The sequence below is a fragment of the Colletotrichum lupini genome, chromosome 9 (assembly GCF_023278565.1).
Source record: "Colletotrichum lupini chromosome 9, complete sequence".
NCBI lineage: Eukaryota > Fungi > Ascomycota > Sordariomycetes > Glomerellales > Glomerellaceae > Colletotrichum > Colletotrichum lupini.
Window position 1 is genome coordinate 2423565 of NC_064682.1, and position 21479 is coordinate 2445043.

Genomic DNA, 21479 nt, shown 5'->3' on the forward strand with positions numbered 1-21479 from the left:
CCCCTTTTCTTTAAAAAGAGTTTAAACTAAACGAGGGGTAAGTAATAAAAGAGGAAATAAAGAGCTACTAAGAGAAGGTTAGGAGTATACTTTATATAACTATTATAATTAAACTAAACGTCGCCTTTATTTACTTATAATTATTACGGTTCTTAACTAACCTAAACATAACCTATATTAAAATAATTAACTATTATATTTAATATCTCTATATAACGAGATATCTTATGCTCTATTATAGTAATATACTAAGTATATAATTATTATTTCTAACTAAAAATACTAGCTTCGCAAATAACGAGGTAATATAACGATTATCTTAGGGATATATAATATTCCTTTTTAGTAGCTTAATTTAATAAAAATTAATATACTAAGTAACGGTTACGATGTTAATTACCGAAGCTAAGCTTTTTTATTTTAAAAAAACTATAAAAAAAACTATAGCTCTAAAGCGCCTTTTTAAAAATATTACTCTTAACCTAGGAGAAGTATAGTTAGTTAACTATGATAATTAGTAAACGATTTAACTCGTCGTAGGGGAAGGAGAAAAAATAGCTACTTAACTTCGCTATATTAATATATAGAATATATAGCTAAAATAAAAGCACGCTAGAGGTAGCTTCGAGGTTATTTATATATTAATAAAAAATATATTAATAAATAGACTTATTAAAAACCTTTTACGAGCTAAGTTCGAACATTTCCATATACTTCTTAACCTCTATAATACGCGAGAAGTTATTATAAATAGCTAAAATAATTAAAAATAATTAATTTAAGCTACGCTTAAAAAAACTTAATACTTAAAAATAAACGATAAATAGAACCTAGAGTACGGCCTAGAGGCCTAAAATAAATAAAATAAAAACCTTTTATAGCCTAAAAGCCTAAATTCTTAAAATAACCTTACCCCGTAAGGTATACGTATATAAAAATAAAACCCGGGCTTACGCTTATTATTTAAACTCTTAGTTTATAAAGTACGTAATTATTAAGAATATAGCGTTATTAAAGAGGAGGGTTAGTATACGTATTAAAAAACGCGTTTTATATATTTTAAAGTTTATAAAACTAAGAGTAATAGGGGTAGCGGGGGGCGCGGGAGCTAAAATAACCGTTAAGTTAGTAACTTAGGGTATAGAAGCGGGTAGCGTAATAAGAGGTTAGTTATAAATAACTATAATAAGTATAAGAGAGGACCGGGGGTGCGTATTAAAAAAGTCCTTTATATAAAAGCTAATATAGTTCTTATATATCTTTTAGTTATTATATATCTAATAAATAATATTATAAAGCTTAGTAATATCCTATTAAAACTATAATTAAAAGTGCGCTTTTTAATAATAAAAAAGGATAATATATTTATAAAAGAGGGAGCGCTATTTATAATAGCCTTAGTAAGGGCCTAGGTTATTAGCTATAAAATAACTAATATATTAATATACCCTTTAGCTAAATAGCTATTAAAGTAGTGCATATACTAGCTATTACTTCTTATAAAATAATAACTACTATCTTTAATATTAATATATTAAAGGGCTATTTTAAAATAGGGTAAGTACTAGATCTCCCGTTCTTTAAGAGCCTCTCTCTTAAGCTTTTTAAGGACTGAGTATATATTAAATAGGCCTAAAATAATAAAAAGAACTATACTTACTACGGGAGGTACTTTAGCCTTTTAGCGTTCTTTTTTACTTCTTATTACCTTTTTAAAAAGAGCTAGCTTTACGTTTTTTAAACCTTAAAATAATATTAAATATAAACTCTTAAAATAATAAGTATATAATATACTTTTTTTAAAGGGCTTATTATCCGAACTATTTTTATTTTTATTCTTAGACTCCGAGGAGGGGATAAATAAAAGCCCGTTAGAGCTCTTATTATTACTATTTACTTTATTATTACCCTTATTATAGCCGCTAAAAAGAGCTTTAAACTTAATAAAGTCCTTAGCGTCTCGATTAATAGCCTCGATATCCTCTTAATTAGGAAAGGAGAGCTTAGTAGCCGGGCTTTAATAAATAAGTAAGAGGTTATGGGGGGGTAACGACTTAAAGGGGCTCGTTAGTATTATTACCTATTTAAACTCTTAATAAACCGTATAATACGTATATAAAAAGTATTATAAAAATTATATAAAACTTATTATTATTTTTAAATATATTAAATATTTATATTTAAAATAAAATTAGTAAATAATTCGATAGTATAGGCGCGCGCGCGTAATAAATAGGGGTATTTATAATAATTATAAGAGGTTAAAAAGAAAAAGAAAAATAATAACTAAGTAACGCTATAAGAATTTAGATATACGTAAAGTAGCTAAGTAGCCTCGCCCTTAGTAATTTATATATTAAAAATAATAGAATACGCGCTATTCTAGGTTAGGATTCTATTTATTTTAAATAAAAGGATATATTTATAATAAACGCAGTTTAAAAGACGCATATCCCTTATACTTAATTTTCTTTTATTTATATTTAACTAAATTAGGCCTTTATAAGGGTATTTAAAGATTTTATCTTAAGTATAATAGCTCCCTAGCGGTAGTAATTAGGGGGTATATTACGTAATAAGGATAATAATCGCACTTTATAAAATGCCTATTACGTGCTAAATCACGTATCTATTTTAGATATCGTATATATAGACCTTTTCCTTTTATCTATTTCTACTTTAATAGTTAAGCTACTTTTACTATACTCCGTATGCCCATTGCTGCGTGCCATAACTCGTGACATAATCACTAGGTACATTTTGACTTGCGTTGGATCCAATTCACAAGTACGTAAGAATCAATCATCAGTTTGGCATTTCCTTCGTAACTACCTGGCTCATACGGCTGGTCTTGTAGACTCTTGCTCAGAAGCTTGCTCGTCTCTACCGACGGCATGGATCTTTGATGTACACAACACAGAACTCCTCACCCCTGCAGCGCTCTAACCCTTGAAGGGCGTCTCATATGGCCGCTCAGCCTGTGGTGTGATTCTAGCCAAGTGCCTTCTTGAACCGTTGTTCCAGTCAATGAGAGCTGAATGCTGGGTGACGCGGTTATCCCAAACCACTACAGTGCCCTCCTCCCACTTCACGCGGGCATGGAAGTCAGCGCCCCAAGCAATGTGTTCGTAGAGGAACTTGAGCAGAGCATCGGACTCTTCCTTCTTGAGGCCAACGATCTCGCGCGTGACTAAGATGATGATCAGTATTCAAGTGGAGATGGTGTGGGATGTTCAAACTCACATTGAGGGTTGATGAACAAAGCCTTCTCGCCGGTGACAGGGTGTGTGCGGACGATAGGGTGAGTGTTTGCAACAGGCTCGCGACGCTTGATGCTACCCTTCTTGACAGAAGCAGCAACCTGCTCAATACCAGAGTGGACAGCCTGAAGGCCGTGAAGTCTCTCCTGGAAGAGCGGGCTCAGTCTGTTATAAGCCTCAGCGGCATTGCAGAACAGAGTATCACCTCCTGTCTCAGGCTTGTCGAGGATGTAGAGGAAAGTTGTGCCAGGGGGCTGCTGCTCGTATGAGACATCGGAGTGCCACGCGATAGAGCTGGTTCTGGTGGCGAAGAACTTCTCTGCTGACCTGTCACCTGCGGCACGGTGGACAAGATGGACTTCGGGGAAGTTCTCAGGGGATCCTGAGGTCGGGTGAATGTGGTGACGACCAAAGTAACCGCCGAACTCGAGGGCCTTGTCGATAGGAAGATCGGCGAAGTCCTGTGCGCGGAAAGCGACGACCTTACGCTCGGCGACGAAGCGAGCGAGTTGATCACGGCCAGCATTGCTGAGTGTGCTAAGTTGAACGCCTCTGACTTCTGTGCCGATTGAGGGTGTGAGGTCGGTTACTTGTGCGTCCTTGGGAAGAAGATCGGGGTAGCTAGGGTCTGCGTCTCTGCCGTGCTCGACATGCTGGAAAGGCTGCAGGGGAGGGTATTGTTGTTCGGGGTTCCACGTGGGCAGGTAGTGAGGGTACTACATTGATACAGTCAGTCTTTCTTCTTCTAATCAAGCATGATTTGTTGGGCTCTTGAGGTGGTACTGACCTTCGCGCCCTGGTGGCCATCGCCTCCCTTGGCTTCAGCGTCCTTGTCGTAGGTTGTGGGTGAGAGCTCCTTGTAATCTCCGGAGCCGTCGGCGTACAGGCGGAGGTTATTAACTGGGATGTTGGCCGGGTCGGTCACAGTCGCTGTCGCGGTTGCTGAAGGGGCCATTGTAAATTAGTATATTGCCACTGATGCTTTTTCCTCTTTCTTAACGTTGAATAAGGATGGATTATCACGTCTAGGATCAAAGACTCGAAGTGGTGTCCGTGAGCTTATATAGACTACCCCTCCAAAACGTCGTCTATGTCGGAGTATATCCGATGAGGGGCAATCGTCCCAACTATTGCATACTGACAAGGATTCGATTGCGTTGCCTTTCGGACTTTTAACAAGACATAGCCAAGTAGTATCAGCCGATGCGGTACCGACTGATGGGTTCATGGAACATTGTAATGTTATTGGCGTTCAGTACCTCCTGAGACGAAAGGATGGAGGAGTCGGGTCTGTTGAATGGGGGGAAATGACGCCATTCATATCTAACAAGACCGATCTTATGGTGGGATGACTACCAAAGAGACCATCAGAAATGGCTTTGATTAGCAATGGTGGTTGCAATGTTGCTATCCTGGGCGTTGAGCACGCAATCTGTTGATGCGACTCAGTGTGTGTTTGGTGACCCCGCAATTTGGGCGGTGCCGGCTTGTACTCTGGTCATCACAAGGAGAATCAATAGCATCTGTGAAGGAGTTCAGCCCGATGGGTTTCGACACAGGAAGAGTCAATGAGAGCCTGAGAAATGAAATAGCTTCAGTCGAGTTATGACGAAGAACTTGTAGGAGCAACGGAGGTTGAGTACAAGTAAGTAGGTAGTGCCATATTAGCTCCGTGGACGAAGTCCGTTCATTGTGGGGCGGGCGGTTAAGTCCCCGTGCCTTTTGTCGCACGGCGCAGACCTGGAAGTCGGTCGGCATTCGGATACGCTTCCATATTGAGAAGTTGATGGTGATTTGCTGCCTGCAGTATTCCCGGCATCGTTGGGCCCCGGAATCGGATGGCTTTTCGGGGATTATTTCGGAGGTTAACCGGTATCGGCCGGCAAACTCCCGGTTTCCACCGTTTGGATCGAGCACCTCATTTTTTATCTTAAGAATTGTACGCATATCTTCTTCTGATTCAGATACAGTAATCGAGTATGGTGGTCAATCTTCTAAATTGGTATTTGATATAACCGTAATGAACGGAGGCTGGTAATCTAGTCCCAACAGCGTGAAGGCTTTCGCACATCAGAAAGATAAATCTCTAGTCAACACCTCTGGACTTCATGTGAGGTCATTCTAACACTTAACTTGTGGACAACCACTGAGAGTTGTTGTGGCAGCTCGGCGGACAATGACTGTTACTTAACTTTCTGAGGAGCATGAGCATTCCTTCCAAGTCTGCTAGCCAATATGACACAGCATGAGGAAGATTTCATATCGTATCAGCTTTGAACCGTGCCGAGTACAAATATTTACCTAAGACCAGCGGCTAGAAAATACGGAAGAATGGGTCATGACTTAGAAATGTGATGTAAACATGAGACAGTTCATAAAGCGTGCCTGGCATAATGGAGTTTTGATGTAGTAGAGAACTGTTTAGTGAATACTCTGTTCATCACCCCACCTGTGCTCTTCAGCCCAGGCAAGCAGGGCGTCATAATCATAGCACTGATGTTGGTAGCCCCATCCCAGGCTTCCAGAGAGCTCATCTGACACCTGCCACTCGATGGTGGTGTCAGCACGACACTGGATGGCTTGTCTGACAAAGTCCCAGCAATGACCAAGGTGTCCAAGGTCGATCTCAGTCGAATTGCCATCGCGCAGTAACCGAAAAAAGGCCTCCCGAGTAGCCCACTGTTGAAGTTGTCGTTTTCTCAGCATCTTGAATGGAAAGCGATTGCCTTCTTGGCAGATACTTTAATTGTAGAGGATGCTGAAAACTTACCACGCAATGGAGCTGGTGGAAGACCGAAATTACTCCCTTGTACTCACTCATGGTCGCATTGAACTTTGGCATCTCAGGAACAGCCGTCTCATTCTTGATGATAACAAACCCGCGGCCGTCTAGCGTACATGTCAGATCTTTCGATTAAGAACCAGGTGTCGGGAGCATACGCGGCATCAATGCATCCCAAGCCTCCTTGCTCTCATTCGTAATCGGGCCTCCATATATCGGTTCGGAGTTGAGCGTCTTCTTCATCGGTACTGTAGCACAGCTAGTATTAGAAAATGTCTGTGATTCTGGTTTTTACAATTCCTTGAAATAGCAAGAAAGGGAACTGAGCTATTTCGTTACTTTGTGGTGGAAGCCACGAGGGCCCGGAGGTTGCAACGGTGTGTGGTGCAGTTTCTGGTGCAGGTTGGCCACCTACTCGCAGCATGAGGCACACGCAGAGAGCGGCGAGAAGAAGGTTCGAAAACGCAAGTACCGTGATGATACAAGGCGCCCAAAGTCGCTGGCTTACTCTACGTGGCTGTTCACCGGTATTGGGGTCATCGTCGGACCACGCAAGCAGCCGGCCCTTTTCACGACATGTCTCAGAATCCATCACCGCTATCTATCCCATTAACGTTTTGCGATGGAAAGACAATCATCCGAGATGAGGGAAAATGAGACATTTGTATTACGGCCTCAGCGATGCGATAGAAAATGAATATAAATAGACCGGCTTCGAGATCTTCGTGAAACGAGTCAGCAGCTTCAAATGTTCGACTTTTGGCATTGCCTCATCCCCCCTACGTGAAATGCATTCACCTCGGTGCCCCACGTCGCGGTCATGCCCGCCGACTTTGCCAGGCTAGCAGGCTCCAACATACTGACTGATCGACAATCTCCGCCCCAGAATCAACCCGCTTTCAATCTCATGACTTGAAACCACGCCATGACAAGAATTTGGGCCTCATAGCTCTTGCCGTCTTTCCGGATCGACGATGAGCGGAAAGTCAAATAAATTATGAAGAAGCCTCTTTGGCTTCACCAGAAAACCCCATACCTTGCCCTTAGCACAATTCCCCAATTGATGGAATATGTCATTCTGCTTTTGCTGAAGCTGCAGAAGGAGGATCCTGAATCTGTTCTCTATGAGACTCGGTCAACCTCGCCAATGGTTCAAAGCCAGGGCAGGTTGGCACAGTTGAAGTGATACAGAATAAGTCTATAGGACTCATTCCTTAGCGAGGTGGTCTGGGGTTTGAGACGCCTATTTGCTCATAAATCACAAAGACCTGCACGGCGAGTTTTTGTCCGTCTCAAAGTCAAAGATCCGGAGAAACACGAAGTCAACAACCCTGTACATCCCGTCGGGTTAGAGTCATGCAGCAACCGACGGAATACTATTGCTCCGCTGAGACTGACCCTACTTTACCTACGAAAGTAATTAACTCGAGCAGAGGTCAAGGGTACGTTGAGACTTTTGGCGAGGTTATACGGAGTAAGGTAATCAGAGAGACTTTGTCTTGGTTCAGAACGCACTGCCGCATCTCTAGAACACCAACCTAGTCGCATTGGGCATATATAAATGAGTACGTTGCAACCATCAACAGACTCTGCTCGCTATACATCAATCTCAACCAAAATCATCATTCGTTAGCCCATTACTGCCGCAGCGCCATCATCATGCAATTCAAATTCGTCTTAGTTGCTGCGTTCGCCGCCATTGCCGCCGCCACTCCGCTCGGTGAGCACCCGTTTTCGAGCGGCGAGCTGAATGCCCGCCAATGCTGCATTAGCAAAGTCACCGGTCAGCGTTGCTGTGGCTTCTGCCGCACTGGGAATAACTGCAGATAAACAGTATTCGTACGTATGTCTTTCTTTCCCATCGTACAACCGGTGTATGCTAACTAGTCAACTCGTAGTGAATCCGTACGCGACATCTTTTTCCGGCCATCCCCGCAGATTTATTGAGCTTCGGCATATCATCAGCCCGCTCATTTTGGGAAATCTGAAGGGGAGGCAAAGAAATGAACGTTGTCATTGCAGACTTCTTCAATTGGCCGCCACATTAGTCAACAACATCATCAAACTCAACGCTCAAAAGTGATGTTTGTTAGCATCTGAACTATTTTCGTTTACTAAACGTACGGGGCGCCACGGTAGACCAGAAACAGCTGCAAAGCCACAAACATACCTTACACACTATTCTTTAGATCTGATCTTCATGCATTGTATACACCACTCTTACGGTGGATGAGTGATCTGTCTGCATTTGAATAACATAACGGCAGCGGCCCATAATTAATCAAAAACTTCCGTCGGTTGTGGCTGTCCTTCAACTCCAACACGATCTGATCTGTTAAGAACTCGAAGAGTCCATCGGTAGTCTCACTTCCCCCTCAATTCCAGGGATCATGGTTGGGAGAGCCATGATGGCGACCACGGAGCCCAGAATGGACGCCATCGTCCCCAAGGTGACCAAGGCCTCAGATTGAATAGAAGAATGGAGACTGATGATGAGAGGCGCGCCAACGCCGATGTTTGCGGCCATGAAAGTTATCGGAAATATGAGGAATGCGCCAATGAGATGGTACACCGTACGATCGCTCCTAGCACGCAGGCTGGCGACGGCGACACTGTAAAACATGACCTGGACGGTCTCTAGAATGCCAATGACGATGGGATATTTGAAGATGCGAAGCACATGGGGACCCCAATACTCGTACACACCACCGTTGATAACGACTATCTCGAAGAGACATGAGCTGGCGAGCTCTATGGCGGCGTATCGAAAGAAACATCGACGTGTGATGCCGCTGGTAATTTGGCGATTGAGAAAGACAGAGACGGTGCCGTAGAGAGTCGCGTAGCCGCTATAAACCCATACGGGCTGCGGTACGCCCATCGAGGTGAAAGCTGTCCACTGGCCGGGGCCGTAGAAGTAGAGCATCAGCGCATTGTCGTAGATTGGCTCAAATATACCACCGAGACCCGCGGCAAGCGCAATAGTGACATAAAACCACGTACTCTCCTTCTTCCGGAGAAAAAGTCCGTAAATGAGTAAGGAGACCCAGATAACATAGCTAGCGATAACGACAATAAGCTGCATTGGGGCCGAAACCCGAGTGTCGATGGGCGCTTTCAGCATCATCTTAGAAATTGTGGCCGGTGAGAAAAAAGGGAAGACTTGCTCTTTGATGATAGTTGGTTGAGAAGGGAAATCATTTGTGAGCTATGCGGGAGTTATTTCAGAAAAAGACGGCTGTCGCAAATATCAGTCCGTGAAATTAGCCCGAGTCGATCATCCGGAACCGACATTTGCCTGCTGGAGGAGGCGTGTGAAGTGAATAGTCCGTCCAATAAGCAGCAGTGTTGAAGTGTCCTGATTCAATGGAATGACGAGAAATCGGGGAATTTGAGTACGTCATATATTCTCAGTATTACTACAGTTGAGCCGGTTAGATGGGCCGAGGAGAAGAGGTTGCTACTCCTGCTAGAGGTTGTGGTCTTTACCCCCATGATCTAAGCCCGACTTGGCGACGACTTACTCGGGCTTGAAGCCTGGTTGAGCCATCGATGAATCTGATACCTACGCTCCCCAGAATACGCTAGAACGGTGCCCCAGTTTATGATTACTAGTTCCACTAGGAAATCAGGGAAGGGGTAGAGTCTGTGATTTGACGAGGGGTTCGATTATTAGGTGACAGTACGGTTCGCATTTCGTTATCCAAAACTTTGAGCTGGTACTATTTCGAACGACCAATGCTGTTATGTACTTAGATATGTGCTAGCTTTTGTGCTATTGTATCAGAGGGGAATTTTGAGCTTATAAGGTTTAAATTCAATCCTTATAGAATGGGAGTTTGTTCCGGATAAAGAGCCATGTTCGACTTCCCGCCGACAATAGTCTTGATGACTTGCTACTGAACGTCTAGTCGGAAGGTCGAAGGAGATCATGCCACTTGAGAAGAAAGCCGGCCTCACGATGAAAGAATCTGGACATTGGAGAAGAAACGATGATTACTGGGAGACCGAGCGGTGAGTTGATGGCCATTGTCGAAGCTAGAAGCTATGGCTCAGCGATTCAAAGAAACAGCTTCGCAAAACAAAACCTAGCAGGGGATCTCAGAACCTAAGACATATACAAAGAATCTAGGGTGCCAAGGGTGCGAGATGTGGAAGAAAAAGGGGGAGGGGGGGGGGGGGGGATGAACAGAGGTCAGCAATGAAAGATCGGCCTTGGGCATTCATAGGCAGGACTGCGGCGGTTCGTCGGTTGCTCAAACAATCATCTCTACCTATCTAGCATCAAGCGGTAAAGAGTCATCCTGTGATCAGAAGAAAGCGCACACCTAATAAGCATCCATATTAACCATCACTTTTATCACTACTTTTATAATAAATAAATATATCAAAAAAATACTCTAGATTAAATAAAAGGCTTGAATGTTTTTCTATGTTTTTATTTTATTCATGAAAAAGTAGGTTATATAGAAGAGGTGGTAGAAATATGGGAGGAGGATCGGATCGAGGTAGTGCTTGGTCTAAAGTGTGCGCTTTAGTTTGGTCACAGGGTGACAGTGCATTTTTTAGTTTCAGGGGATTTTCTATTTATATCCAAGAGGACATGAGCTGCTAATAGGTACTGAATCAAGGAGTCGGCAGTTGGGATTTCTTCTACATCTTCGCAGCTGAGAATTCTGCCCAGACTGCGGATCAACCGGGCCTCAGCTTCGTTTGGTCAAAGCATGTATTTCCAACAACCACACCATTTGATAATTCACAGTTCTCTCTAGATATTCTGGACTACTAGATCCATTCATTGTTAATTCTCTCTATTTTCTTCTTCCTTTCTTTCTAGACATTCTCACTTTTTCAAGAGATCTGGCTGCAAGAAAGTGCGCCCACCGGCAAGAAGCCTTTTGGTAAGTAGTTTGCGTTTGAAGCTAAGCGCCTGTTGGAAGTGCGAATCCACTCTTGTTATTACACGACAGGGTTCACAACGGCACCGTAAGCTTGTCTAGCAATCTCCTGGGCGTCCTAGGCCAAAGTTAGATCGATCGTATCCACAAAGATCCGTCTTATAGAGTTAGGTGGCATAATCTGACAGCTATGAAAAAACATTTTGTGCCTGGCCGCTCTGCTCGCCCACTTCCCTCCTCGCTACATCTACTTTCCCAATGGCTGTCCAAGGTCTCTTTCCATCATGGCACCGCAACAAGGGCTTAGACTACGATGCGGTTGAAAGTGATCCGTCCTCCCGTACAGAACGGCCAAGTCTTTCTGAGGTTATAGCCTCGAAGCGCTTTCGCTGGCTGGTGGGGACAGTCATTGGAGCGCTATTGGTGTTCTTTGTTCTCGACAACTCTGTCCAGGTTTCGAGATTCCGACGCCCGACCTTGTCGTCATCCCAGGTGGCGTTGAGCCAAGTCGAGGGCGCGAAGAGCCATACAGACGTAGACTGGTCCCGGTTCGCCTATGTGCAGTATGCCACCAACACACCATATCTGTGCAATTCGGTTATGGTGTTTGAGAGATTGCAGCACCTGCAAAGCAAGGCTGATCGCATCTTGCTGTATCCTTCCGAAATGCTAGATCCCCTGGCGGCAACTGGAAACACTAAAGATGCTTCTCTGCTCATTCATGCGAGGGATACATATGGTGTGAAACTAATTCCCATCACTGTTCAACACAGAAAAGGCTCAGATCGTGAGTTGAGTCTCTTGCTAGCGCCCCACTGGTTGGGTCTATAATGTACTAATGGGTCAACTACAATAGCTACATGGGCTGAGTCTTTCACCAAGCTCCTAGCTTTCAACCAAACCCAGTATAATCGAGTCCTTTCTATTGACTCTGATTCCACACTGCTACAGAATATCGATGAGCTATTCCTATCGCCGCCCGCTACGGTCGCCGTACCGCGGGCCTACTGGCTCTACCCTGAGAAGAAGATAGTTGCTTCGCACATCATGCTCGTGCAGCCCAGCGTTGCTGAGTTTGCCCGGATAGTGGAAAAGGTGGACCATGCCGGGAAAGAAGAGTATGACATGGAAATCATAAACGACCTGTACAAAGACAGCGCCATGATTCTCCCTCACCGGCCATATGCGCTGTTGACTCGCTCTTTTGGCGGCGATCACCAAGACTACTATCTCGGAAACAGCAATGAGGTTTGGGATGCAGTAACTGTCTATAATGAGGCCAAATATCTTCACTTCTCAGATTGGCCCATGCATAAGCCCTGGTTGAAATCTTCTGATAGTTTGATCAAGGAGAGACAACCCGACTGCGTGGTCAGAGATGGGAATGAGGATTGTACAGCACGAGAGCTATGGCTCAGCTTCTACACGGACTTCAGAGCTCGTAGATCTGTGAGTATACTCGACTCCATTCAATTCCTGCGACGTGATTTTGCTGACATGCCTAAAGCAAGTTTGCGGTATCAACACCTGATCCAACCTGTCAAGCATTGGGAACTTGAACGAATCTTGAGTTGAAGAACGACGGATACCCAACACAGAATATGCAGTAAATCCAAGAGCTAGGTTTTGAAGTTTCTTTCCACGCATGGAGCGTGGTGATCGAATGAAAGCCACAATTTGGCCTGAACATGACTGTCCCTGGATGCAACGAGGCTTCCATCCTACCTCTTTCATGCAAGAAGACTGCCATAGACCTCGGGGGTGAGAAGTCGTGGCATTATAAGAGCCATTGTCAAGACCGCAGGCATTTGTCTTATCGAAGGCGCACTAAAAATAGTTAAATCCCCCTTGAAATCGATTGCTAGCCTCAAAATATCTATCCCCGACACTAGGCTGCGGCTGACCTGATCTATGATGTATACTACCACACATACATCGATATGCAGGGGACTAATGTCACTCGACTGTCAGATCTAATTGGTGTGGCGTTGAGCCTATGATTGTGGCGGTAGGCTGAATGTAGGAACATGAAAGGGTAATTCAAATTGACAATAGGTAGTAAGAGGGTTTTCCAAGTCGCACTCCATATGAATCGGCTCTTCCACAGGTGAAATTCTTGAGTAATCTCCAAAGAACACAACTATACGTCGATTCTTTCTTCAAATGATGTGTCGGATTAGAAGTCTAATTCGACCGCGGCATATAGCCGACTACGCAGGGGCCAATTAGGGGCCCTATTTACGATTATCGTAGCCAGCCTAACTTACGGTTAGAACCTCCTTTTTATACTTACTACGTAAATATTTATATAGTTTAATTAATCTTTTCGTTAACTACGGTTCGAACTAACTACTTTATAATAAGGATATTAATACTAATTAGTAATTAAATTCTATTATCGTAAATCGGTAAGGTATCTTACTATATAGAAAAAACGACTTTTTAATACCGTACGGGATAAGAGATTCGTACTAATTAACTTTATAAAAATAAACGAAAAAGGGGGCGATTTTTAAATACTATACGGAATTGAGTAATCGTAGCCCTTTATTACTTACGAGAGGTCGACGTTTATTATATTAAACTACGTTAATTAATAGAACTGTTTAAGTAACTAGCCTTTTATTATTACCCCGAGTAGCTTTTTTACTAAACGATTTTTCTATAGCCGGCCCGTAATTAGAAATTAACTAGTTAAATTAGTAAAAGTATAATATAAAAAAGCACCGCGCGATTAAAAAAGGGGATCTTTAAATATAAATATTCTTATTTAGTAATAAAAGTAACCCTATAGGAGTTATTAAGCTAAGAGATCTATAGTATATAAGAAAGTCTATTATTATGAGGACCTTACGAGTACGACCTTAAGCCCGCGATCTAAATAACCTCTTTATAGCTCCCTTAACTACTCCCCGGGTATTACTTAGGAATATAATATAAAGGACGGTCTAACGAGGGAGGAGGGAATTTAAAAGTTTTAATAATATTAAGCTAAGAATATTACGGATCTCGGAGATTAACTTAAAAAAAAGGCGGCTACCCTAAAGTAATTTTATAACTTCCCGCTAGAGTTATTATTAGCCTAAGAAAAGGCTAAAAAGACGAGGATCTAAGGAGAAAAAAAAAGAATCTTTTAAAGGGCTACTAAAGGGCTTTTTTTTTATACTAGCTCCCGGTGCGAGATTACTAATTTTAAAAAATTAACTAAGGAAGCTATTTAAAAATTATAGAGAGTACGAGGCTTAGGAAGCTAAAAATATACGGGATAATAAAAATTAGTAACTAGTAAAGATCTTAAGACTAATTATTATATTTTCTTATAATAATATAAACGTCTACCGCTACTATTATTAAAAAGAATTACTAAAACCTATCCTTTTTTATTAGATAAAAAGGAGGATCTTAGTAAGTATAATAGTTAGCGATTTAGAAAAGTAGTAGTAATTATTAAAAATAATGAAAACGAGAGTAGTAGCGAGATAGTAAGAAGAAGCAGGAATCTCCTAGACCTTAATAAATTCGTTAGGTAGTAAAAGTACGGATTTACTATAACTAGCGCGCGGATTAAATATATCCTTATTAAAATTAAATATATTAGTAATTACTAATATGGGCATAAGCTAGAGTATAACTCTTAGTAAGTTAGGGTAAAAAAAAAGAGGACGAAACCTAATCCTAAATAGAATCCTAATCCCTTATAAATAAGTAAATATTAACCCGGATTATTAGGGGACGTAAATATATAAAATTACAGATTAGTTTAATAATAAGTAAATAAACGCGGCATTAATCTATTTAACTAAGGTTTATAAGAAAAAGGGGCTGTAGGGGTAACCCTTATTTTATAAGATTATAAATGACTTTAGTTATTAGCTAGACGAATAGTTCGCGAGCGTAAGCCTAGGAATCGCAAAAGTAGTTAATAAATTCCTCTATAGGCGAGGGGTATTATTAGCGTAATTATAATTATAAAAGCTATACGAAATACTAATAATACTAATAATAATAATTATAAAGAAGGAATTCGTATTATAAAACTAAGTATAGGTTAATAAAGCGTATAATCGCTTTAACGAATTTAAAAAAAAGGTAAACGACTTAAATTTCCTTCCTATAATTATTAACGGAAATCTATTATTATGAAAGGATATACCGGAGCAAAATATAGTACTAGAAGTACGATAATTAATAATTTTGCCTATTTCGATCTATAACTCGTTACTATTACTAACGTAAAATTCGGCACCGATCGGCTAATAAAAAAAGAAATAAACGACCTAAAATTACTAATAGTACGTAGTAACGCAAGGATCGTATATAAATACTAAAAATCTAATAATAAATACGAGGTAATTTATAAACCTTAAAAAGATCTTTTTAAAAGAGAAATTGTACTCTGGGGGGAAGTATAAGGTCTTATAAAAAACCCTAACGATATTTTATAATTATTACGAAAAAGTCGGAATTAGGGAATACTAGTATTATTTAGTAATTAATATTGTACTCGTAGGTAAAGCCTCTAATTATTATTACGAAGCGGTACGTAATTTTAATTAAAACGAATTTCTTAATATAATTAATATAATCCGAAGCCGCTTCGAGACTTATAATAAGAACCTAGAGCTCCTATCTAAGCTACGAGCGATTTGTTTTATATTTATAGCTAGGATAATAGAGGGCAAATCGCGAGTAAAGATCTTTAAAGAGCTTATTAATTAAATCGATAAGCTAATAAAAACCTAGCTAAATAAGAGGATAAACGAGTAGAAAGTCGGATATCTTTATACTACAATTTAGTATATACTAAAAATAAAAATTACCCTATACTAAGTACTCGAAAACTACGAGACGCTCTGCTCGAGGCTAAGATCTAGCTTTAATATTAAAATAAAAATACCGCGCTAAACTTACCTCTAAATATATAACGGCCCTTATTAATAATATTAGGTCGATTAAACGTATAATAAAAAGGGAAAAGAGGCTAGATATGGTAATTACTAGTAAAGAGGCCTAGATTTATTAAATAGGTAGAGATTTAACTTATAAGTAGGGTAATAGAAGAAGTAATACTATATTTATAAAAAGGATAGATATTAGTTAAGTAATTATTTTAAAAAAGAGCGTACTAAATCGTACGAATAGTATAAAAAGTCGAGGGTAGTAAATAATAAAACTAGCCCTTATTAGTTTAATTAATTCCTCGTTATATATAAGGGTAGATCTGGGGGTATAGAACTTAGTAATAGTAACTAAAGTAGCGGCTTAAAGTATATACCCCCTATAAGAGATTTAAAAAATAAAAAAGATCTTACCCCCTATACTAACGAATTAGATTATAATAAAATCGATAATATTAACTACTCTTTTTTTACCCCGTTAGCTTCTAGAGGATATACGAAGCTAAACGAATAGAGGGTAGTAAAAGCTCTCAATAAGTAGGCTTTTATTTACGAATAGTAAGAGAAGGTCCCTTAGATAACGGATATAAAAGCGGCCGAAAGGGTAAATTTAATAGGGCCGAAGCCTATTTTCTTAATAATTAAAAAAAAGACGCTATCTCTTTTAATATCTAAAAAAAAGGAATATAATACTAAGGAAATCTAGGGATAGTTAGAGGGGTCCTTTTTATACTACTTAGATCCCTCGAATACTAAGTTTATATAAGTATTCTATGCGAGCGAAAAGTATAGCTTAGACGATTTTTATAAAATTATCCTAAATACTAGGGTATTATAATAGTTAACTAGAGGAAAAGGGTAATTTTAAGTATTATAAAAAATCGCGCTAGTAATACTTAATATATTAATAGCGGGTATTACGAGGATTAGTTTCGGCCTAAGTAAAGAAATCGTCGCCCTAAGTATAATAAAAATAGAGATATACTTCGGAACAATAACTTTTTATATTTTACTTATTAATACCCTATTTCTCTTATATTTAAAAGATATAGATCGACTAAGTATTATATTTAATAATACGAAGAACAGAATCTCTAGTAGTAAGTACTTCGAGATAGTCGAACGATAATAAGGGTATGCGTTTATAAAGCTTATTAATAATACGAAGTTAATTAATTACTTAACGGAAAGTAAGCTTAAAAAACTATACTAAAGATTTAGGTACCCGTCGGTTACGAGGCTATATAACCTCCTAAAGTAATTAAGTAATAATAATATCGAAATAAGGGCGCTAGAGTAGTTAATAAAAATATATTATTAATACTAAATAAATGCGCAGAGCCCACGTAGATTTAAGTTTAAATTACGTAATAAGCTTAACTTTAACTAAGAAATAGTCGTCGATATCTTCTACTTAAATAGTCGGCTAGTATTATATATAATTAACGTAGCTATATCTTTCTAAATAGGGCAATTCCTCTAGGATTTATAAGTAAAGATAGTATAAATAGCCCTATAAAAAAGCTAGATTAATATATACTAAGGACCGCTAGACGGTATTAGAACCGACGCTAGTACTAGCTTTAAGTTAGTAAAATTTAGGGATAATATAACGGCCTACGGTATATAGCTAAAAGTCGTACCCGTTAAAGCGCACTATAGTATTAAAAAAGTAAAAAGGGTACACTAGTAGTTAAAAAGGGCGTTTAAAATTATTAAAAAAGAAAATCCGGATTCTACTAATAACGAATACTTTTAAATAGTACTTAAATGCTATAACAATACTATAGGGCCCAACGGACTTATACTAACGCTATTAGTATTTAGAGCATATTTAAGAACGACCTTAGCCTTATTACCGTTACTCAGTATAAGCTAACGAGCCCGAGTAGTTAAAAGAGTAATACGGGCATTACGCGAAGTAAGTATAAAAAAGTAAGTTAATAAAATAATTACTATATATAATAAGCCCGATATAAGGGATAATCTAAATATATTACTAAATTTAGATATATAAGTATAGCGCGAAATTACTTAATAATAAACTAGGCTATATAGGTTAATTTCCGTTAACGAGCGCTCTTATATAGTTACGAAAGATCGCAACTACCTACTCGAAGTATTAATTATAGTAGTTAGACCGTATTATATAGATCCTAACGAGGTAATTTCTAACTTATAAAAAGAAAAAGAGCTAGGGGAAACTATATAACTCGCAGTAGAGGTATAGGAAATTATTCTTAACGAAATCGTCGTAGTAGTATTAATAAATAACGAAGAAAAGGAAATTACTAAAAGGGTACTAATATTACTAATAAGACGTCGCAAAAGACTACGATAGTAAGCCTTAACGTAGTAATTTATTATTAATAACGAGGTAATTAATACCTTTTATATAATAATAAAAAAAGCCGATTTCGAGCTAGCGGTTAAACTACGTAAAGAAGGCGTAATTAGAACTACTAAAAAGCCGTATAAGGGATTAGATCTTATCGAAGTAAATACTCTTCGCAATCGAGGGGTCTATCGATTTATCCTATATAACTTAGAAAAATATATAAACCTCTATATATTTAAATTACGAATAGTTCGTAAGATTAAAGAAAAAGGAATACCCTAGCCGTACGAGAAGTCTAAATACGTAATTTAGGGGTATAGTAACGTTAAAAAGGCGACGCTACTTATATAATTACTTACTATATAGCGCTATAATTAACGATGAATAATAGTATTAATAGTATTATTACAGAAGAAGGGATATGAGATTTAGAGCCGTAATATTACCTAGGCCTATACTTAATCGGCTATAGGGCTTATAAAGAAAATCCTAGCCTATTTACTAAAGGAAATAGCTAGTAAGTACCTAGAAAGTACGATTATTAAAGTGCTTAAGCCACTATATAGACTCGCAGAATCGGGCACCTATTAGTAAGCTACTTATTACGATTTTTATATTAATTAATTATTCATAATTACTTTTACGTACGACCCGTGCTTACTAGTTACGGAGTACGAAGGTAACTAATTTAGGATCGTCGGAATATAAACCGACGATATATTAGGCCTATTTAATATTAACTTTATAAAAAAAGAGGATAAGGAGCTTTAAAAAGCGGGCTTTATAACGAAGCTAAAAGAAGTCTTTATAATAAATACCCCCTTAGTATTTAATAATAGGATTTTTATAATTAAAAAGAAAACCGTCGTTTTTTAATAAAAGGGGTAGGGCGAGAAAATTAACCTTATCGATCTAAATATAATTAACGTTAAGAAGTAGTATAAGGCTAAGCTCGTACGAGGGGTATATATTATAAATATTTATTAACCTAAGGTAACTTTTAACTACGTTAAAATAATATAAGCTATAGATCTAATTAAATAAAACGTTAAGGTATTTAATAAGCAGCTTAAGTAGTAGTAAATAAATCTCGATCGAGGTCTTATTTACTACTTAATTAACCTTATGATTAGTAAGCTCTACGTCTTCGTTAATAAGTTATTTACGAATAATAACGACCTTACTTCGCAATTAGGGTATATTATTATCCTAGTTAACGAGATTATAAGTAAGAGCGAATTTACTATATATAGTAATATAATTTATTACTTATTAACTAAAAATAAGCGGGTAACGAGAAGTGTGCTAGTGTTAGAGGTCTATAATATAGTTAACGGTATTAACCTCTCTTACGCGATTTTAATAATACTAAAGAAATTTACTAATTAAATTAGCTTTTTATTTATTTTAACGGTTATTTATACTAATTCCTACTCGTTATATAAATACTTTATTAAATTAGGAACGATAAAAAAAAAGAGGCTTATAATTGATATTATAACCCTTAGGTAATTGTATAAAAGGCGCGAGATACTTAAGATCCGTTAGATTAATAATAAAAATAACTTCGTAAACGCTTTTATAAAAGTAGTACTAAATAAGGGATTAAAGTAATTTATAAGTAATAAAAAAGTTATTATATAAATAGAGGGATAGGTTATATAAAAAGAGTAGAGAAAAGGGGGAAAAAGAGACGACTTAATAAACGGGCCCGAGGTTAAATTATACCTCTAACCGTAGTAGTTAAATTAATAAAAAAAAGAGAAAGTTAGTATCGGATTAAAAATTTAATTTAACTATAGTATATAACTAACTATATAGGGGCTAATTAAGGGCCCTATTTACGATTATTATAGCTAGCCTAACCTATAGTTAGAACCTCCTTTTTATACTTACTACGCAGATATTTATATAGTTTAATTAATCTCTTCGTCAACTACGGTTCGAACTAACTACCCTGTAATAGGGATACTAATATGATGAGACTTCCGAGCATCGCAGGTGCAGTACTTCTACTGCTACTGAGGGCGGTTCCAATCGTGTACGCGCAGTCAGCATCGTCTTGTACCGCAGTTCCTGCCGTTGCCTCATGCGTATCCTCAATCACATCACTCATCAGCCGCACAGCATCCGTGTCAAAATTTTGTTCTTCGGTCTTGGAATGCCCTTTGCCGACAACCACGACTTTGGTCGGCACCATCTCAACGACGACAACCAAAACGCAGACGTCTACGTACACTCTTGAAGAAATAGTAGGTATCATGGACTCTAAGGTTGTATATCAAATTGACGCATGTTTGTGATTGATAGGGCACTGAAACAACTACGACATCCACGTTCTCCTACACAGTATGCACTGTCATTTTCCCCATTGCTCAATCAAGAACCTCAAGAAGCTTACACGAGTTCCTTGTCACAGGAGTCAACCTATAGTTACATAGCAACTGAGACCGTGAGGCCAACATGGACAGTCGAGTAGGCCATATAGATGACAATGAGATGTGTGCTTTTGACTAACTGCTGTAGGCGATTCGAAGTCACAACGGCAAAGCCGAAGCAACGGCGAGAGGCCATGAATCACCTTGAAGTCAGGGCAGTTACTTCGTTGTGCTCGTTAGCAGTTCAGAAGAGCGCATGCTCGTGTCTATACACATGTCCAGGGCCAGTCACCAAGGATAGTCGCAAAACCATCAAGAGTATTGAGACTGAGATCTCATGGGTCGTAGGTTCCTTATGCCGGCAATCCTCCCTGAGGCCTGTTGACAAGATCAGCGTTGACGAGAGTCTAATCACTAGGTAACAACTTCGTTCATTACGTACACTAATATCGAATACTATCCGATCATTAAGTCGCCCCACCACCTTTTGGCCCCCCCCCTACATTTGGCCCCCCCTCAATTTCTTCCTAACTACCTCATTATAATCCAACCCATAACATACAAACTACCATAATAATTATAAAAATTATTTAAATACAATTCTTTTTTCTATAATTATTTACTAATATATTATAATCTCGTATATTAAAAATAAGATTAATCGGCCTCTTAATACTATTAAAAATAGTCTTTTATTTTATAAAGACTTGATTAACTATAGGATTCTAAGGTTAATACTTTATAATTATATAAAGGGCTATTAAAATCGAGCGAGGGCTTTTACTAAGCTTTAAAAACTTCTTTTTTAGTAAGAGAATAGGCTAGCTAAATAGGTTCGTATTTAGTATAATCTAAGTATTATATTAATATATAAATAAGTTAAAGAATTTACTAAGTAAGTTCTACGTACCTAAGGGGATATTAA

At 38.9% G+C, this 21479-nt stretch overlaps 5 protein-coding genes across 5 annotated transcripts; 2 read left to right on the forward strand and 3 right to left on the reverse strand.

Moving 5' to 3' along the window:
* Window positions 1-2942: 2942 nt before the first annotated feature.
* On the reverse strand, window positions 2943-4215 carry CLUP02_16603 (TfdA family Taurine catabolism dioxygenase TauD; the record flags this gene model as incomplete). Its single annotated transcript, XM_049295521.1, has 3 exons — window positions 2943-3190; window positions 3244-3976; window positions 4048-4215. 3 exons carry the CDS (start codon window positions 4213-4215, stop codon window positions 2943-2945), a joined length of 1149 nt encoding a protein of 382 aa, XP_049152668.1.
* A 1466-nt stretch (window positions 4216-5681) lies between these two features.
* Window positions 5682-6285, reverse strand: CLUP02_16604 (uncharacterized protein; the record flags this gene model as incomplete). The annotated part of the gene is made up of 3 exons (XM_049295522.1): window positions 5682-5939; window positions 6031-6149; window positions 6201-6285. 3 exons carry the CDS (start codon window positions 6283-6285, stop codon window positions 5682-5684), a joined length of 462 nt encoding a protein of 153 aa, XP_049152669.1.
* Window positions 6286-7719: 1434 nt separating this feature from the next.
* CLUP02_16605 (uncharacterized protein) lies at window positions 7720-9169 on the reverse strand (the record flags this gene model as incomplete). Its single annotated transcript, XM_049295523.1, has 3 exons — window positions 7720-7852; window positions 8167-8192; window positions 8411-9169. The coding sequence occupies 3 exons, from the start codon at window positions 9167-9169 to the stop codon at window positions 7720-7722; spliced, it is 918 nt and encodes a 305-aa protein (XP_049152670.1).
* A 2029-nt stretch (window positions 9170-11198) lies between these two features.
* On the forward strand, window positions 11199-12471 carry CLUP02_16606 (glucose N-acetyltransferase; the record flags this gene model as incomplete). The annotated part of the gene is made up of 3 exons (XM_049295524.1): window positions 11199-11727; window positions 11797-12389; window positions 12448-12471. 3 exons carry the CDS (start codon window positions 11199-11201, stop codon window positions 12469-12471), a joined length of 1146 nt encoding a protein of 381 aa, XP_049152671.1.
* Window positions 12472-20152: 7681 nt separating this feature from the next.
* CLUP02_16607 (uncharacterized protein) lies at window positions 20153-20976 on the forward strand (the record flags this gene model as incomplete). Its single annotated transcript, XM_049295525.1, has 4 exons — window positions 20153-20428; window positions 20487-20525; window positions 20596-20651; window positions 20703-20976. The coding sequence occupies 4 exons, from the start codon at window positions 20153-20155 to the stop codon at window positions 20974-20976; spliced, it is 645 nt and encodes a 214-aa protein (XP_049152672.1).
* Window positions 20977-21479: the final 503 nt, after the last annotated feature.